The sequence below is a fragment of the Puma concolor genome, chromosome E1 (genome assembly GCF_028749965.1).
Source record: "Puma concolor isolate L17-30 chromosome E1, mPumCon1.1.hap2, whole genome shotgun sequence".
In the NCBI taxonomy this organism is placed as follows: Eukaryota; Metazoa; Chordata; class Mammalia; order Carnivora; family Felidae; genus Puma; species Puma concolor.
Window position 1 is genome coordinate 12,888,231 of NC_141680.1, and position 17,232 is coordinate 12,905,462.

The 17,232-nt window shown below is 59.0% G+C and overlaps 1 protein-coding gene and 1 long non-coding RNA gene across 4 annotated transcripts; one reads left to right on the top strand and one right to left on the bottom strand.

The window, feature by feature from the left end:
• Positions 1 to 1,789: 1,789 nt before the first annotated feature.
• On the bottom strand, positions 1,790 to 14,785 carry NATD1 (N-acetyltransferase domain containing 1). Of its 3 annotated transcripts, XR_015243905.1 has the most exons (4): positions 14,457 to 14,785; positions 6,843 to 6,961; positions 5,473 to 5,719; positions 4,774 to 4,901 (listed from the first exon to the last, which is right to left on the bottom strand). XR_015243905.1 is itself a non-coding variant. In XM_086686244.1 (3 exons), the coding sequence occupies exons 1-3, from the start codon at positions 14,560 to 14,562 to the stop codon at positions 4,785 to 4,787; spliced, it is 342 nt and encodes a 113-aa protein (XP_086542370.1). In that variant the 5' UTR covers positions 14,563 to 14,777; the 3' UTR covers positions 1,790 to 4,784. The 3 variants fall into 3 exon arrangements, 2 of the variants coding, with proteins under 2 accessions (XP_086542370.1, XP_086542369.1); XM_086686244.1 differs by lacking the exon at positions 5,473 to 5,719 and having other exon boundaries at positions 1,790 to 4,901; positions 14,457 to 14,777; XM_086686243.1 differs by lacking the exons at positions 5,473 to 5,719; positions 14,457 to 14,785 and having other exon boundaries at positions 1,790 to 4,901; positions 6,843 to 7,531.
• LOC147574087 (uncharacterized) lies at positions 14,162 to 15,988 on the top strand. The gene is made up of 2 exons (XR_015243912.1): positions 14,162 to 15,115; positions 15,212 to 15,988. It is a non-coding gene; the product is annotated as an uncharacterized LOC147574087 (long non-coding RNA).
• Positions 15,989 to 17,232: the final 1,244 nt, after the last annotated feature.

Below are 17,232 nucleotides of genomic sequence, written 5' to 3' on the forward strand. Positions count from 1 at the left end.
CGCAGCTTGCGGCGACACTCTGTCACCGGCTCCCACCGATAGCTTCCCACACTTGCTACTCTTCGGGTCACTGGGTCATCTTCTCACGCTGGCTCCTCTCATCCTTCCTGTGGTTTGGTAACCAGTCCCCGCACGAAATCCCCTCTGTCTGAAGCACCTAGAGTCAGTTTTGCTGACTCTCCACTGACCGCTGTTGTTCTTGGGACGGGCTACGGCCTCCGAGGATCGGGGGGCCGGGCCCCGGCTGTGCTGGAGCGCACGCATGACCTCGCTGCCGGAAGGCGGGGCCTGGAGCCCCCCTGGCTGCTGTCCCCAGTCACCGTGATGGGGACCACAGGCGCAGATGCTCTGGTATGGGCTGGCAGCGGGGGCTGCGCTGGAGTCAGAGGGAGGAAAACCCAGGGCTCGGCTTGAGGCGCAGGTCCCAAGCCACAAAGCGTCCGAGGCCAGAAAAGCCCGTCTTTGATATCGTGTAGCTGTCGGCCGGATACGACTGCAAACAGAACCCCGGATAGGATCTCGCTGGTCGTGGTGACAAGCCCGTCGCGTTCACAGCCTCGCCAGACTCTGATGTGCACTTTACGGTGCTGACTTGGAAGGAGCGGGGCCCTGAGAACAGCACAGGGGACACTTGGCTGGACTTGAGCAAATTAGAGAATCCTGAACTGAGGAAGGGACAATGTGAGCGAATGCTTGAGCGTCATACCCCAGCTGCACGTGATGTCTTCTCACGCCCGCTGGGCCCCCCCGATTAGTGATGCGCCTCGTAGCTCGGCACGGAACCATCCTCAGCCTTCCAAACGAGCAGAGAAGCTGCCAGAAGAGTTATCTGTGTATTGCCCTCGGTTACCATTTGTCACCTAAAGTAAGATCTCACGACACACAAGCACAGCAGCATAAGGAGGGCAGGAGCTAGGTGTGGATCCTGGTTCCCCTGCTCTCTAGCTATGTGGGCTGCAGCCTAATGACTCCCCCCTTCTGAGCCTCAGTTTCCTCATCCGTAAAACAGGCCTAAGAACCGGGATCTCACGGCATGGCCGTGACGACGAAGCCGGACGGAAACTCTGAAGGGCCTGGTGATCGTGGTGCCTTCCCGTTTTGTTCGGACTAGCACCGTAATTCCGAGTGAGGACTAGGAGAAAAACTTCCCACTCAAGGGTCCTGCCCTCCCCGGGCAGTGGCGTCGTGGGTAGGGAGCGGGACACACACACGACGGGGCCACACAGTCCTCGAGCACAGTGCCCGGCTTACCCCAGAGGCCTGTACCACTGGACTGGGATTTCCCGACAAGGCTCTTTGGCGGGGAGAGGGCCATGCCTAAGAGCAGTAGCTGACGTGAGGTGACGGGACCTCACAGCCTTTTCCTGGTGACCCCCGACCAGCTGCCCCGCTGGCCTTGTTGAGAGCACGGCCGTGGCCTCAGGAGGTGGGAGCTGCGGCACGGGAAAGGATGCCAAAGTCCCCGGATCCTGACACCACCGGTGTCTGGCCTGGAGACCTTAGCCAAGCCCTGGTGCCTGTCGCAGCGAGTTCCTTACCTGAAAATGGGGGCTTTGCTGCTCATTAAATAAGCGGCTGAACGCCAGGGACCAGGGACAGAATGGAGACCGCCTGCCAGGCCTGCTCTCCCTTCCTTCCTCACACCCCATGGCTCCCGAATCGAATAGGTAGAAGGGGGCCAGGGATCAGACTGCTGCGGGGGAGGCGCAAGATGCTGGGGAACCGCCACCCCCCACCCCGGCCTGTGAGCGCCCACGCTGTCGCATCTAGCAGTCCTGGGGCCCACACGCCACATCACACCTTTTATTGAAATGTATGCCATGCAATCTGTTCAGGAGTTTGAAAAATAACAAAAGGGAGCAGGTCTGGAGACCAGCCTTGGCCCAGACACCACATGGAACAGGTCCTGAGTAGGAAAGGCACATGAGTTACCCCCTAATTTGACTGGGCAAGAAAAACCCACAAAGTGAGACATGGCAGGACAGCGCGGGGCCTTTGGGGGAGATCTGCTGGAAGGGGGGGCCCGGGTGGGATCCCTAAGCGTCCCCCTGCCCCTGCAGGGTGGTGTAAGGACCGGCCCGCGTGACCCGCCTCCTGAGGAAGGGCTCCTGGAACTCCCCGGATGGGCGGGGGTGAGGCTGGAACAGACTGAGTAGCACCGGGGCAGGCCGGTGGAAGTGGGCTGGGGGCTCCAGGGCCCGCGTCTGCTGCAGACCACGGGGTCCCAGCCTCAGAGAGCAGGCTGTTGCTTTGAGACTCTGCTGAAGGCTGAGGGCCCCGTAGTGGGGGCAATGGTCCTTTAAGGCAGCCGGAGTTGAGGAGGCTCCAGGTTGCTCCTGCAGGAACTGGGGACGAGCTGTTCCTGGGCCCAGGGCTGTACACGGCCCCCGAGACCCTGCATTTCTCCTGGTTCAAGTACTAAGTGTTTTGTGTGTACGCTGGCCAGTGTGGCACGTCACCTGCTGTAAGAACACAGGTTCGGGCTGGGACACACTGGGGACTGGAACAGGGCTGCTCCCTCCTGATGCCACCTGGCTCTCTGCTCCTGTAGGCCCTGGGGTCCCGTGTGCCACTGCTGCAGGGCACCCTCCCGTGGATGGGCCAGGGGGACCCTGGGGCCAAGTACCCTCCTGGTACCCACATCACCCTGCAGACCAGGGAGGGAAGCAGCACCAGCTTGCTGAGCTACTGGGGAGGAGTTTTCATGACTGAGTCTGTGCTTGACCTTGGGAAGGCATGTGTGGGTGGGGAGTGGGAGGGGACCCCCAACCCCACTGCCTCAGGAGTCAGAGGGAGAAGGCCCAGCTCCTGGACTGGCCCATCTGTCCATTCTTGGGCCTACAGCCCGCTCTTTCCTCAGACCGCACCAGGGATGCGATACCCCCAGCCTCGGAGGGGACTCGGCAGCCGAGCCCACTTCCTGCTGGGTTCTTCCTGCCCAGGGACTCCCAGCCCAGTGGAGGCCTAGGCGATTCTCTGACTCCTCGCGGTAGCCCTTCGCAAACAGAGCTGAGGAGCACGGTGGGAAAGTGAGGGGTGTCCTCAGCCCTCGGGGAATTCTTGGAGGCCAGAGTGGGGTTGGGGGCTGGCACATGGAGTGGGTGGGGGATGCTAAGGGCAGTGCCTCTCTGGGGCTCAGGGACCCCCCAGTGGGCAGGCTGTCGGGCCTCTGTGCACCCGCTGATCTAGACGTTCCTGCCACTGGGTGAGGAGGTGTCTGTGCAAATGTCTGAGGTGGCCCCTGAGCTGCTGCGGTGGTAGCGGTGAGCTTGGTGCAGAGACTGGAAGCGAAGAGGTGAGCGGAAAAGGCCGACCGCAGGCCAGTGGATGCCACGGCGAGTCAGAGAAAAGGGAGGGGTCACCTGGCAACCAGTACCCCGAACACACACACCTCCCCAAACCCTCCCCCAGTCGGAGGCCCGAAGGGGACAGGATACCCCTCCAGATGTGTTGTTAACTGACATCTCAGAGTCCCCCAGAGGGACTCTGACCCCAGGGTCGCCCTCCAGCCCCACAGAGGAGCGGCACGGATTTGACCTCGTGGGAAGCAGGGCACAGGTCAGGACCCCGAGCTCTAACCAGCTCACAAGGCCAGCAGAACAAAGGGTGCTGGTGTGCACCTCCCAGGCCAGGAAAGTTGGTCTGGGAGGAACCCCGGAATTCCAGCCAGGCCACAGAACGTGCCCGGCCACCAGCTTGCCAAGAAAGAGAAAAGCAGCTCTGACATCCAGCGGCCATGAAGGAAATCCCTCTGCAGAAATGTTTCTTCCCATTGGGTGCTGAGGACGGTTCCTTGAGGACAGCTCGCCTCCCTCCCATTCAAGCTCCAAAGGGTCATCTCTGAGAAAGCCCACCCTGCGGGTGGCCAAGGGGCCAGTGAAGGGGGGCTTCCCAGTGCTTGGTTGCTCGGGCCACACCCGGAGCTGGCTCCAGGCAGACGGGGCAAACGGAGGGTGGGGGCGGGTAGCGGGTGGGTGTCGATTTCCTGCAGAGCTGACAGGCCAGGGGGCAAGGAGTGAAGGGAACAGGTACCACGGAGAGAACACCCGGCGCTCCCTCCGCTGACGCACAGCCCTGCACATAGTGTCCTGTGTGTGTGCGCATATGCGTGTGTGTGCGTGCATGTGTGTGCGTGTGCATGTGTGCTCACGTGTGCACCCATTCCGGGCTCTGCACACGAAGGAGGCTCGCCCCTCGCCCTGGCCTGCCCCCCCGGCGCCAGGGCACTCCAGCTGGAGGAAGAGAAGGGGCAGTGCTGGTGGCAACCGTGGCTCAGTGCTACGCCCCCGGGAAGTTGGCACGCGAGGTTTCTTATTGCACCTCTCCCCTCGGGGGGACACCCTCCTCATCTGCAGAAAGGACACCGACGTAGGTGGTGGCAGACGGGGCCCCAAATTGGTCCTACTGCCAATCACAGAGCTGGGAACAGCAGGGGGGAGCCAGACTGGCCACGGGACGCCCCTGAGCACACTCCGGTCCTGGCGGCAGGCCCTCGCAGGCCTGCCCGCAAACGGCCCGGGTGGCCTTCTGAGAAGCCAGCCAGCGTCTGAGGAGGGGGAGCGGCCGGACCCTCGGCTGCCCGGCCTCCCCTTTACCGGGGTAGCTGGACCACTGCCCATCCTCGGCCAGCGGCCTCCAGGGGCCACAGGTGAGTGTCCTTACAAAAATAACTCTGAGTCTGTCCCCCGGGGCGGGGGCGGGTTTCCTGAGAGCACGCGGAGGGCCAGGGCGAAGGCCGTGAGGAGAGGTCTGGCATGGAGGGCTCCCGCCCTGCGGGGCCGGGGTTATGGCTGCAGGCGCTCCAGGTACTGCGGCAGGGGGTTCTCCTTGACGTACTTCTGGATGTACCAGCACGTGAGATGGGCCCGCAGGTCCTCCTCCACTACGAAGTCCAGAGCGGCCTGGCAGGCGGGGTGGAGAGAAAGGCGTTCAGTGCCCGGAGCCCGCACCCCTGCTGCCGCGCTTCCCGGGCCGCTCCCCGACCCCGAGGGCGGGAGCTGGCTGCCGCGGCCGATGCGGCCGATGCTGCCGATGCTCTGCCTGGTCTGCAACGGAAGGTGGGAGGTGCTGCCGCCACCCTCCTCTTCCAGTTGGGGCAACCGAGGCAGAAAGCTTTGGTGTGCTGCCCGAGGCCACACGGCACTGAAGTGAACAGGCCAGGACTGGATCCAGAGGCCCCGCTCAAAACCGCCCTGGGAGGGAGTCTCTACCCAGGCAGCCACGCGGGCACAGCTCTGTGCTCGTGAACGGCATCGAGTGGACACGGAGCAGGAGAACCCCCTCCCCGTGGCCGGTCTGGCCCGTCCCCTCCTTCCCCGCCCCTCCCCACCAGCCACCAGGACACCTGTCACCCAATGCACCTGCCCCGGCTGAGCTCAGGGCCTCTGTGCTCCCAAGGCACCTGCCGCCTACAGCGCCTTTTCCCTCATCTCCACGTGGCCACTCATTTGATGCCTCCTTCTGGAACCTTACCCTCAGGCTGGGTCAGGGGCGCCCCAGGGCCCCCCGCACCCAGCAGAGGTCACGCTTAGTTCTTACAGGGCTCCCAAAGCCAATCGTGGGGGAAGCGATGAGGGTGCCAGTGTGTGGCCTTCATCTGTGGCTGTGGTTGTGTGCACCAACGAGCTCACGAGACGGAGAACGAGGGCCTGTCTGGTGCACGCCCTGCCTCTGGTGCCTGGCAGGATGCTGCACACGGCTGGTGTTTAATAAACGTTTGCTGAAACAAAGTGGAAGACAGCCCGGGTGGGGTTGGCTGGTCTGATGAAGGGGAGCAGCATTTACTGAGCACCTACCAGGGACCCCGTGCTTCCAGGTTGGCCAGCGTGACCCTCCAGCCCCACGTGCCCGAGCAGGCCTTGGTGCATCTCACCGTCCACACCCCGTCTCAGGACTCACTACCTGAGACCCTCAAGAGACAAGACTCCAGTCTCTGCTCCCGTTTCGCAGAAAAAGAAACCGAAGGCCCAAGAAGGTACCCGTCAGAGGCCACAGGGTGAGCACTTGGTGCCCTCGGCAGGCACAGCTCAGGGGAGTCCCGGACGGGGCCTCCGGCAAGTCCCATGGCTGGCCGAGGCCGTGAGGGAGGGGTGCACCCCGCTCCACGGCCCACCTCCCCTCTACCCAGGTGGGTAACTCCTGGGGTTTCCTCCTCAGTAACACGGGACAGCCCCCCCACACCAACTCACAGCTTGTCCCACTTAAAGGAAGAAGACAGCCATGTCTGAAATACTCAGCCACAAGCTGCTGGCCCCGGTCAGCAACTAAACCAGGGCAGAGGCTGGAGGAGGAACAGAGGCCCGAGGTCGGGGTGGAGGTTCGAAGGACGGGCGGAGGGAACGTGGGCCTGGAGTGGCCCTCGGGAGAACGAACGGAAGGCCGTTCCGTTCCAGGCTGCAGTTCCCCGCATGAAGCCCAAACGTGCTCTCCAGCCGGCCTGGGGTTTGAGGGGCTTTTGGATGAAGGGGCTGGGGTTGGGGGTTGCGGCACAAGCCAATGTACTCAAACGTTCATTTATCCACTTGTTCAGGAATGATTTACTGAGCGCCTATGGACTATATGCCGGGTGCTGCGGCCCCAGCCAGTGAGCTCCTGACTCACGGCAGGCCTCAGTGGCCAGGAGGCTTAGCTCTACAGAAACCCGGGCCCCAGAGGAGCTGGGGGAAGGCAAAGTGTGCTGCCTGAAGCCTGCATACTCCCAGCTGTAACCTGTTGGCCGGGGCGGGGGGCACCCGTCTACACGTCAGCCAAGACACAGGCCCCGATCAGCCCCCGGGGACCATGGTTTAGCTGAACGCGGGGGCGGCTCCCTCTCCCCACCCTTCACCCTCCGCGCCCCCTACCTTGGCGAGGTGCTTGGCAATGCCGCGCCCGCGGTAGGCGTCGGGGACCTCCGTGTGCTGTAGGTCCACGATCCGCTTGCCCACGTACTCATACAGCAGGACGGCCCGGTCGTGACATCCTGCGGACGGAGGGTGGTGAACAGGTGAGGCTGTGACGACTCTCGGGGCCTGACTCAGGCAAGCGGTGGAGGGACGGGCGCTTGGAGGCACGCTGCTAGAGTCGGATCCTGAATAATGTCTCTGTGCCTCAGTTTCCTCATCCATAAAGTGGGGATATGAGAAAGCACTCCTCATACGTAGCTTGACGACTAAACGAGGTCTCTACAAAACGCTCTGAGTAGCAACCTCAGCACCAGCCATCCATCTACCCACTCATCCACCTACACAGCCATCTCAGCCACGCAGCCACCCATCTAGTCCCCAGCCGTCCTATCGGTCCATCTGTCCATTCAACCATGTATCCATCCATTCCACTCAACGCGTGTTTACTGAGCCCCAGGCACTGTTTCTGATACTGGGACTCACCCACAAGCAAGCCAGACAAAGAGCCCTGCCCTAGTGGAAATGGCTAGAAGGGGAGACAGAGGATAAACAAGGAAAACAAGTTAATGTGTAGCGTGGCAGAGGGTGGGGCCGAGGGAGTGTTTGGTAGAGACAGGAAGGAGCAGAGGGAGTCAGCCCTGGGACGTCCGGGGGAACAGTGTTTTGGCGGAGGGAACAGCTGGCGAAAGGCTCTGAAGCAGGAGCGGGTGTGGTGTGTTTGAGGGACAGTGAGGAGGCTCGGGTGGCTGGAGCAGTGTGGGCAAAGCGGGAGAAGGTGAGAATAGGGAGGTGACAGGAGCAGGTCCCGCAGAGCCTCTTAAATCACTGTGAGCTGTGAGCCATAGGAGGGTCGTGGGCAGAGGAGGGGCAGGAGGTGACTCATGACTTCGTGGAATCCGTCCGGCAGCCTCGAGAACAGACCGGGGGCAGGAGCAGGGAGACAGCTGAGGCGGCTGCTGCACTAGTCCAGGTGAGTGATGATGGGGACACAGCCCCGGGTGGGGGCCGTGGGGGTGCGAGAAGGGATCAGAGTCTGAGGGTGTTTTGCAGGTGTAGCCAGCAGGATGTGCCGATGACTCGGACGTGGTAAGTGAGAGAAACAAGAGTTGAGAACAACTCCACGGTTTATCATTTCAGACAGTTGCAAGTGTGCGAAGGAAAAAGTAAAGTGGGTTGGGGGCAAGATGGGGCCATTTAGCCAGGGGGGCAGTCTGGGGAGATCCCTCCAAGAAAACCTCTGAGTCGAGGGGGTGCTTGAGGGAGGGACAGGCAGAGGGTGCAGTCAACGCAAAGGCCCTGAGATTAGAAAACACAAATCACTGCCCCTAAAAGAAACCATGTCAGTGCCAAGTGTCTTTCTCTAATTTTTGTAACGTTTTTAAAATTTTATTTTTGAGATGAGTGAGCACGAGAGGGTGAAGGGGGGGGGGGACAGAAGATTCAAAGCAGGCTCCATGCTGACAGCACACAGCCCAATGTGGGGCTCGAAGCCATAAACCGTGAGATCATGACCTGAGCCAAACTTGGACGCTCAACCCACTGAGCCACCCAGGCACCCCTATCTTTCTAATTTTTAAAAGCGAATTGTCTCTCATGTGTTTTAACTTTAAAGCATCCCAGGGAATTCGCCCCTAGTGCCGTCTGGGCTCCCCGTCTATGGCGGGTGTGGAGGACGGACAGGCCTAGAGACAGAAATGACCAGACCAGGGTCTTGCAGCAAGTCGGACACTGCACCAGGGCCCGATCCCATGCGGGAGGCTTTCTGTTTCTCCCCAGAGCTCCAGGAGGGAGGCTACAATTCATCTTCCAATTTCCAGATGGGGAAACTGAGCTCCAGAGATCCAAGTACCACAGCGAGTGCCAGGGGAAACTGCCACCCAGGCCTCCGGAGCCTCAGCCCAGTTCTCTTCCTGCCCCCCACCGCCCCCTCCCCCCGCCCCCAACATGCCTCCTGCCTCCTGCCGCCGGGCCTTTGCCTTGGCAGTTCCTTCTGCCTGGAACGCCCTTTCCCCTTCTCAGCCCCAGTGATGGTGGCCCCAGTTCTGCCTCCTCCCCCCACCTCCAGACCCCCAACATCTCCTCCTTGTGTCCCAACTGTGGCTCTGCCGGCTGAGCTGTGGCCAGGGTCCAGCTGTGGCCTCCACGGCAGCCTGCCCCGGCTGTGTCGCAAGGGACTCAGTTCTCGGCTCCTGCATCTGTTGGAGTTACTCCAGCTCACCCAGTACAGGAGAGCAGAGACCAGGAGGCTATTTTGGGCCCGAGCTGGTCACCAGTCACTGGAGGAGCTGTCTGCCTGCCCTGGCCATTTAATTACCCCAAAACTCACGGAGGGTCTACTATGTGTCAGGCAGGGTTTTGGATGCTATGCATGCAGCAGTGAAGAAAACAGACTGACCCTGCCTTCGTGGAGGAAGACAGAGAAACAAAACCACCGTAATAGAAGACTCGAGGCGAGCAGTTGGACAGCAAAGAGGGAAGGCCTACCATTTTAAACAGAGTATACAGGGAGGCCTCTTTGGAGCAAAGACCTGGAGGAGGCAAACCATCCAAGAGGAGATGCGGGGGCTGAGCTATCCAGGTGGTTAAGAACAGCATGTGCAAAGGCCCTGAGGTGGAACGTTCTGAGACCAGTGGCTGGGGAGGGGGCAAACCCGAATGAAGGAGGGAGAGCAGTAGGAAGGCGCTTTGGGGTCCTGGCTTTCCCAGGCTGGCCTTCAGGGAGATGACAGGCAGCTCACATCTGTGGGGCCCTGCCACAGGCAGCCCCGTGCTCAGCTCTCTCCACACACCAATCCTCTCCACGGTCTTACAGAATGGGTAAGGTTCTTACAGCCCCATTTACAGATGGGGAAACTGAGGCTCCAAGAGGCAGTCACACAGGCTGGCAGCATGTGGGGCTGAGTTCACTTACGAGAGTTTTCTACCTGAAAGATGTACAAAAAGGCATCTGGGGCCACCAGGGTGGGTGGGCTACGTGTGAGGGAAAAGCTCCGTACTGAATTCTCCCGCTGGCCAGATCCAGGACTCCAGGCTGGATAGGACCCAGAGACCCCTAGTGAACAGTCTTGGGGAGCCTGGCCCGTGGCCTGGCACCTGGGCCTTAGAGAGGCAGCAAAGGTCACCTGGTCCCAACCACCCACACTTGATGCCTGGAGAGCCCCAGAAAACGGCCACCTTCCCGTGGCTCAGGCCAAGATCCTCAGGGCCCTCCGTGCCCTGCTTTCCTCTCAAACTCTGACCTGATCCTTCAGCAGGTCCATGGACAGAACCTTCAAAATGTGCCTGGAATCTGGCCAGTGCTCACGTGTCCACAGGCACCCTCTTCCGGCTGCCTTGCTGGTTTCCCTGAGTCTGCCCACTGGATCCTTTCTCTCACCTGGTGGGGACCTGGTCCAGCCACACTGGCCTTGTGGCTCCTTACACACACCCAGCTCTTGACCCCCCAGCCTTTGTTGAACTGTTCTTGCCGCCTGCTTGGGCCCCAGACCCTTATCTGGGCCAGATCCCATGAACTGCCAAGAACTCCAAGCCTCACTATCAAGGGGGTCAGTGCTCGCCACTGGGGGGCCACAGGAACAAGCCCAGGGCAGAGTGGGGCCCTGAGTTCCAGTCCCAGCTTTGCCAGGGGACCTCAGGCCAATCCTGAGACCTCTGTGTCCAAGACCTTACCTCTCCTGCTTGGGACAATCAGTACCACCCTCCCGGACCGCAGAATCACATCGAGATCATGAACTGTAACTAATTCTGAAGAAAGTTACAGCTGTTCCGCTAATGGGGCCCTGCCCTGGGTGTCTCCACTCTGGCACCCTCCATCTGGCCCCACTGAGGACCGAGGTCCCCGGGAAGCCATCAGGGGAAGTGGTCACCGAGAAATTCTTTTCCCTGGCAGGCCGGAAGGAGGAGCCGGGATTCAGGGTTGGAGATGTGGGACTTTTGGAGAGAGCCACCAACCCTGCTGTGCCAGAACGGGCCCTGAGTCGGGGGCCGGTGGATCCAAACACCCATTGTACAGGTCAGGAAACTGAAGCAGAGGCAAAGCCGGAACCCGGGCCCCCTGCTCCGTCTGGGAGCCTAAGTAGCAGACTTAGGACAAGTGGGTGCCGGAGCAGGGGGGCAGGCCCAAGAAGCACCTGGCTGGCTTTTCTGGGCATCTGCACATATAGAGGCTGGTTTGGGGAGGGGCTACACATCAGTGGCTCGAGGCGGGTTAGACATCGGGGCTGTGACCCAGAGAAGTGCGAGGGGCAGAACCCAGCACAGCCAGGAGGCACATGAGGCCAGAGCCTGCGGGTCCCCCAGGCGAGTCTGTCCACATACTGGGTTAGTCCTCTCGCCAGTGCAGGCATCCTCTCCGTCCTCCCTGCTCTAGGTACCTGCCAACTCTCTGGAGGCTTAGTCTTCCCATCTGCAAAATGGGGGTCAGAGAGGATGTGGAAAGCACCAGGATTCTAGGACCCCCCAGATGACCCTCCTACTTGTAGCATGTGGGAAACTCGGCCCTGGCTGGGAGGGGAGAGGAGAGGTCAAGGAAGGGACCTGCCAGGGATAGGGGCTCGATTCTGGCTTAGATGCCTACTGGCTGTGTGCCCTTGTTTCCTGGGAAATGGGGATGCGCAAGCTAGTGTTTCAGAACTTGGCTGTGGGGGACAAGCCTGAGCTCCGGCATCATCTCATGCTCTACCCACGCGTCCTTCTTCGTCTCTTCAGGACCCGGCCATTTCTCCCCAGCCCTCCTCACAATGTCCGGACTAGTGCAGTAGCTACCTCCCTGCTCCTATCTTGCCCCACACAGTCTGGTCCCCTGGGAGCAGCTGGAAGGAGCCCAGGACATCCCGTCTAGCCTCCTCCGCTCAGGACCTTCCCAGGCACCCACCTCACTCAGAGTCAAAGCCAAGTCCTCAGTGGCTTCTGTGGCCCTGGTACCCCCCCACCCCGTGACCTCTTGATCTTATCTGCTGCGATCGCCGAATCTTCCTTTCTCCATACGCCACTCCCCTATTTCTCTGGATACACACCAGGCAACGCAGGGCTCCTGTTCTTGCTGCTTCTTCCACTCAGAACCCCCTTCCCTGCCTCCTTTATGTCTTCACTTAAATGGCACCTTCCCAGAGTGGCCCTTCTGGACATCTGATTCTAAACAGCAGCCCTTTCCCAACACACCTTCCCGCTGCCCTGCTTTATTCCTCACCAGGCCCTTGGTTTCTAGGACACTTTAAACTTTCTTTACTGTTCACTACCCCTTTAGACTGTCAGCCCCACGAGGACTCAGCACCTAGAATGATGCTCGGCACCCGGTAGGTGCTCAATAAGGACCTGTGGAAGGAATCCCAACTCTTCCCTCCCCAGGTACAAGACCTCGAGCAAGTCGGTCGCTTCCCTGTATCTCAGCATCCTCATCCGCAAAACGGGAAGAGCAGTGTCCCCTCCCCCCGCCCCTCACATGCCCAGGGCCTTCGTGGACCGCGAGGACTTGAATGCAGCTGCTCAGTCTCTTCCCTCACCCAGAACCAGAGCTTGCTGGAAGCTTATCAGCACAGCTCTGCCAGGGGGGATGGCCCCAGAGCCTGCACCAGGAGCCCTGGGGCTGCCCTGGCTGTCCGCCTAGGCATTCACGTCTCTCAAGGGGCACAAGGAGCCAGTCTCCAGGGCTTGCTCTGCGGTTCGGGAGCCGCCATGACAGGCTGTTTCCCCTCGGCAGCCGAGGCAGGACTGGGCCTAGAGAGAGATGATCTCCGTCCCCTCCCCATATACACACCCAGACCCCACCTTGCAGGCTGGAGAGAAGCTGGCCGCCTCCCACTCCTCCCGGGGCTTGGCTGGGGAGCCCAGGCCATTTTATACTTAGCCATCTGGGGAAGGGAAGGAGGCAAGTTTAGAAATAAAGCCAGGCCCACATCCAGCCTTGACCACAGCCAATTCTAGAGGGGTGTCCTTCGGCTGTACTGATTTGCAAAAAAAAGGAAAACCCCAAATGTTCCCTTTTTCTTCTGTCTCTATGAATGTATAGAGGAGCCCCCAAGGGAACCAGAGGCCTCTCTGGAACCTCAGAAAAGAGGATCTGAAAAACCCCAAGGACCCTCCACACAGGAATGGCCAGCCCTGAGTGTCATGGCCAGCTAGGCCACAGCGAGCACCATGGCGGTGGAAGGCCTTAGGTCCACAAGGAAAGAACGCTGCGTAGGGTCAGTCGGGTTTGAGCTCTGGCGCTTGGTAATGCGGGGCAAATCACTGTCCCTGTGGTTCAAACCTCAGTTTACTCATCCATAACGTGGAGATGATAGTGCCCACACCACCGGGATGTGGTAGGGCCTGAGAAATGTCCAGGCCCCAGCCCCAGCCCCAGCCCCAGCCTTTCCTGACTGCTTCCAAGTGCAGGCTGGACAAGCCCATTCCAGGAGTCACACCAGGTAGGATTCTATCCCAGCTCTGCCCTAACTTACTGCCTGACCTCAGGCAAGCCTTTCCCTTTTCTGATCCCCTGCCTTCCTTTCTCAGAAATGGGCACAATGGCCCCTAAGGGCCCTTCCGGCTTGGACACTGCCTCCAGGGGCCCAGCTGGGAGGGAAGAAAAAGTTATTAATGCGGTGCACAAGGAGTTCACGGTCCTGGATTTTATAATTCTTTTTTCAATCCCCCAGACCTCTTAGCGGGGAGGGAGTATGGGTTAGTAAGTGGTGGAAACTTTCTTTACAGGAAATGAAGACTCGATTTTACTTTCTGGTTTTAAAAACAGTGATCAGTCCACGCTGATCAGCACTTGCTCTATGCTGCCGGCGCTATTCTAAGCCTTCTTCACTCTCATTATTGTATTTCATCCCTACAACCAGCGGAGAGGAGTGCACTGGTGGTATTACCATTGCAAAGATGGAACTGGGGCACACAGATGAGGCAACTTGGCCAAAGCCTGAGAGCCAATGGGGCTGACGGTGACACCTTCCCCTCCATCGTCCCCACCGGGGCAGACACTTCACTCTCTCCCTCCGCCCTAGGTCTGCTCAGAGGATTCTCCCAACTCTGTCGGTGCAGGAAAGCTAAAGTCCGGGGGGCGGCAAGAAGCCATTTAGCACCCAGGGAAAGGGGAGACGTCCCCATTGACCCACACTCCAGGACCACTGACGGCAGCCCTCAGGGGGTGTCCAACACCGGAAAACAGCCGCGCTCGAGCAGGTGAGGGTCCCGAGTAGCTGAAGCAGGGTGCCGGCGGCAGAACACCCGAGCTGGCCCTACTTCTACCTTTGCCTTCCCGGGGGGGGGGGGGGGGGGGGGGGAGTCCCCTGCCCGCCTGCCCGGGGCGCTCCGCGTGGGCGCGCCTCTCCCGGGCAGCCCGCTCCTCCCCAGCCCGCGAGTCGGCCGCGCCCCCACCAAGCCCGCGAGCGCAGCCCCCGGCCTGATCCCGGGGCGCCGGGCGGAGCAGCACCCGAGCGGCGGCCGCCGGAGGCCACCCCGCGGCGCGCGCTCGCGACGCCCCTCCCGGGCCGCGGGCCGGGGGCGCGCGCCCCAGCTAGGGGGCGGCCTCGGCGGGCCCCGCTTGCTCGCAGACAAAAGGCGGGGGCGGGCCGGACGCCGCGTTACCGTTGAGCCGGACGGTGAACTGGCGGCGCCGGCGGTCGTGCTCCACGCGGATGGGGCAGCCCTGCTCCAGCGCGCCCAGCGGCGCCGCGGCCGCCGAGTGCGCCATCTGCGCGCCGGGCAGCGGCCGCTGGGACCCGCGGCCCGCGCCTGCTGGGCAGGGCCGGGCGCGCGGAGCGGTGCGCGGGCCCGCGGCGGCGGCGGCGGCGGCGGCTGCGGCGGGGACGGAGACTCGGGACGGCCGGCAGCCCGCAGCCGGGAGACCGCAGGCGGCGGCGCAGAAACTGACACTCGGCGGCGGCCGCGGCGGCGGCAGCAACAAAAAAAAGGAGGGGGGCCAGGAAATCAGCTGTGAGGTCACGTGCGGCGCGCAGCCAGTGGGCGCGCGACCTTTTTGTTTTGATACATTCCATTCGACTCTTAAAGGGGCCGTGCGCCTCGCTGGCCGCGTTCCACTCGCCGCCGCAAACAAAACAACGCGCTCCGCGTCTGCACCAGGACCCCTTTCCCCTCTTGCGTTTGACCCGCAAGCAACTTTGGGCCCCCCACACGGACCCCTTCTCAAAAAGATGTAACCACCCGTGGGGAATCTAATCGTCCTCTCGAAGCCACCATTTATTAAGCACTTGCTGTGTGCACAGCGTGTGCATAGCAAAGCCCTGGTAAGCTACAGGGAGCGCTCAGTAACGACTCCCTGCACTCAGTGAAAATTCTCATCACAAGCCTGAAAAATAGGTATGCTTGACTCTATTTTACAGATGAGGAAATAGAGGCCCGAGGCACTGAAAGACCTGAGGTCACACAGCTGGGACCTTGGGAGGCTTGGTGCTTCCTATCCGACCCTTATGCAGGTATGGCTGGTGGGGAGGGACAATCCTGAGAAGACTCGTTTGGGATAGGGGTGAAATACCGCCTTACCCCAAAAGAGACAAAAGTGTAAGAAGCCGTGGAGATCTCTGGATCCACTCCGCAGTTGGGGAAACTGAGTCCCAGAAGAGGGGCAGGGACTCACAAGACTGTGGGGGTGGCGGCAACCTTCTTTTCCGAAAGGGGGACTTGACCAGCCTTCCTCCTACCCTCATCGTGTTCACACTTGAAGCTGTGCTCCCTCCCACCCACTGCTGTTTATGAATCACATGAACTACAGGTTACCCTTTACTAGTTAGTTAATTAAGGTGCAAGCTTGAAGGTCACTGCCACATGACCACTACCCAAATCACGGCAGAGAACACTTATGGTTCCCTCACAGCTCTTCCAATCAGTGGCCCCAGCTTTCAAGTAAGGACTGTCCTTGACTTCTAGAATCATTAGCTAATTTGATTTTTCTGGAATTTCACATAAACAGAATCATAGTGTGCACTTTTTAGTGTCTAATGTCTTTTGTTCAACATTATCTGTGAGATTCATCTATGTTATCTTGTCATCACTGAATGGTATTCCATTGTGGGCACATACTGTAATTTATTTATCTGCTCTCGGGTTGCTTTCGGGTTTTGACCATTACGAATAAATCTTGAACACCTCTTTTGAACACATTCTTGAACACCTCTGTCAGTGTCTGTATTGTAGCACTCCTGCTGGGTCTTTACCAAGAATGATGTTCTTATGGAAGGTGTAAGAGAAATTGCCTTTTATGAGACCAAATTATGAGACACTGTCAGACCTTTTTCCAAAATGGCCATACTATTTTATGCTCCTAATAGTAATTTTGAGAGTTCCATTTGGTGTTGGCATCTTTTAACTTTAGCCATTCTGATGAGTGACTGTCAAGTGGTCTTTCAGTGGCTTGAAGTTGCATTTGCCCGATGACTGATGATGTTGAGCCTTTTTCGAAAGACTCTTCGCCATTTGGATATCCAATTTTGTGAAGAGCCTGTTTAAGGATTTTGCCCGTTCACTTTTCTTCTTTTTGATTTATTGGAGACTTTTCTTTTTATAGCTTGGTTGTAAGTCCTTTGTCAGATGTATTTATTGAGAATATCCTAGCAGGATTTTTTTTTTTTTTTAACAAGTGTACATTGTATCATGGAGTTTGGAAATAAAAACAAGGCTGAGGAGTGAGTCATTATGTACAAGGAGACAGAAAGAGATTCTGGGGTCAGACGGGGCCTTGACCTCAGCTGAGTCAGGGTTGACTGTAATCCGGTGCAAGCAAGATGTGACCTTTATATGTCTCAGGTGACTTCTTTGTCTCCAAAGCACTTGCTTCTGGAAATTCCATGAACAGGCCATGCTGTTTCCCATCTGGGCCTTTGCTTGTGCTATTAGTCAAATATCACCTACTCCAGGAAGCCCTCACTGATGCTTCCCAACCAGCCTCAGTCCAGGGGAGATTCCTCTCTGAATAAGTCCCTGGCACACCAAGTCCCAGTGCACACCAAGCCTAGCAGAAGAGCCCAAGATCCTCCCTGGTTTTTTGTTTTTTGTTTTTTTTTTTTTTTGTTTTTTTTTTTTTAATTTTTTTAATGTTTATTTTTGAAAGAGAGTATGAGTCGGGGAAGGGCAGGAGACAGAGAGAGGGGATCCGAAACAGGCTCTGTGAGTGCAGAGCCCAACTCAGGGCTCGAACTCATAAACCATGAGATCATGACCTGAGCTGAAATCAAGAGTCTACCGCTCAACTGACTGAGTCACTCAGGCGCTCCCCCAACCCCCCCCCTCCCCCCGCCCCAACCTGTTTTAGATTCCTTTCTTTTTCTCCTACTTTTTAATGTAGTAGCTTGCTGGGGTGTTTAAAACGTGCAGAAATCATTTGTGAAACAAGGCAGCAGATCAATAA

Excerpts from the sequence above, each read along its gene's own strand:
- NATD1 (XM_086686243.1), bottom strand. The coding sequence starts at position 7,136 with ATGAGGAGTGCTTTCTCATATCCCCACTTTATGGATGAGGAAACTGAG. Across the intron at positions 4,902-6,842 it reads TTGCCAAGCACCTCGCCAAG|GCCGCTCTGGACTTCGTAGT; the intron begins GTAGGGGGCGCG and ends CCCGCCTGCCAG.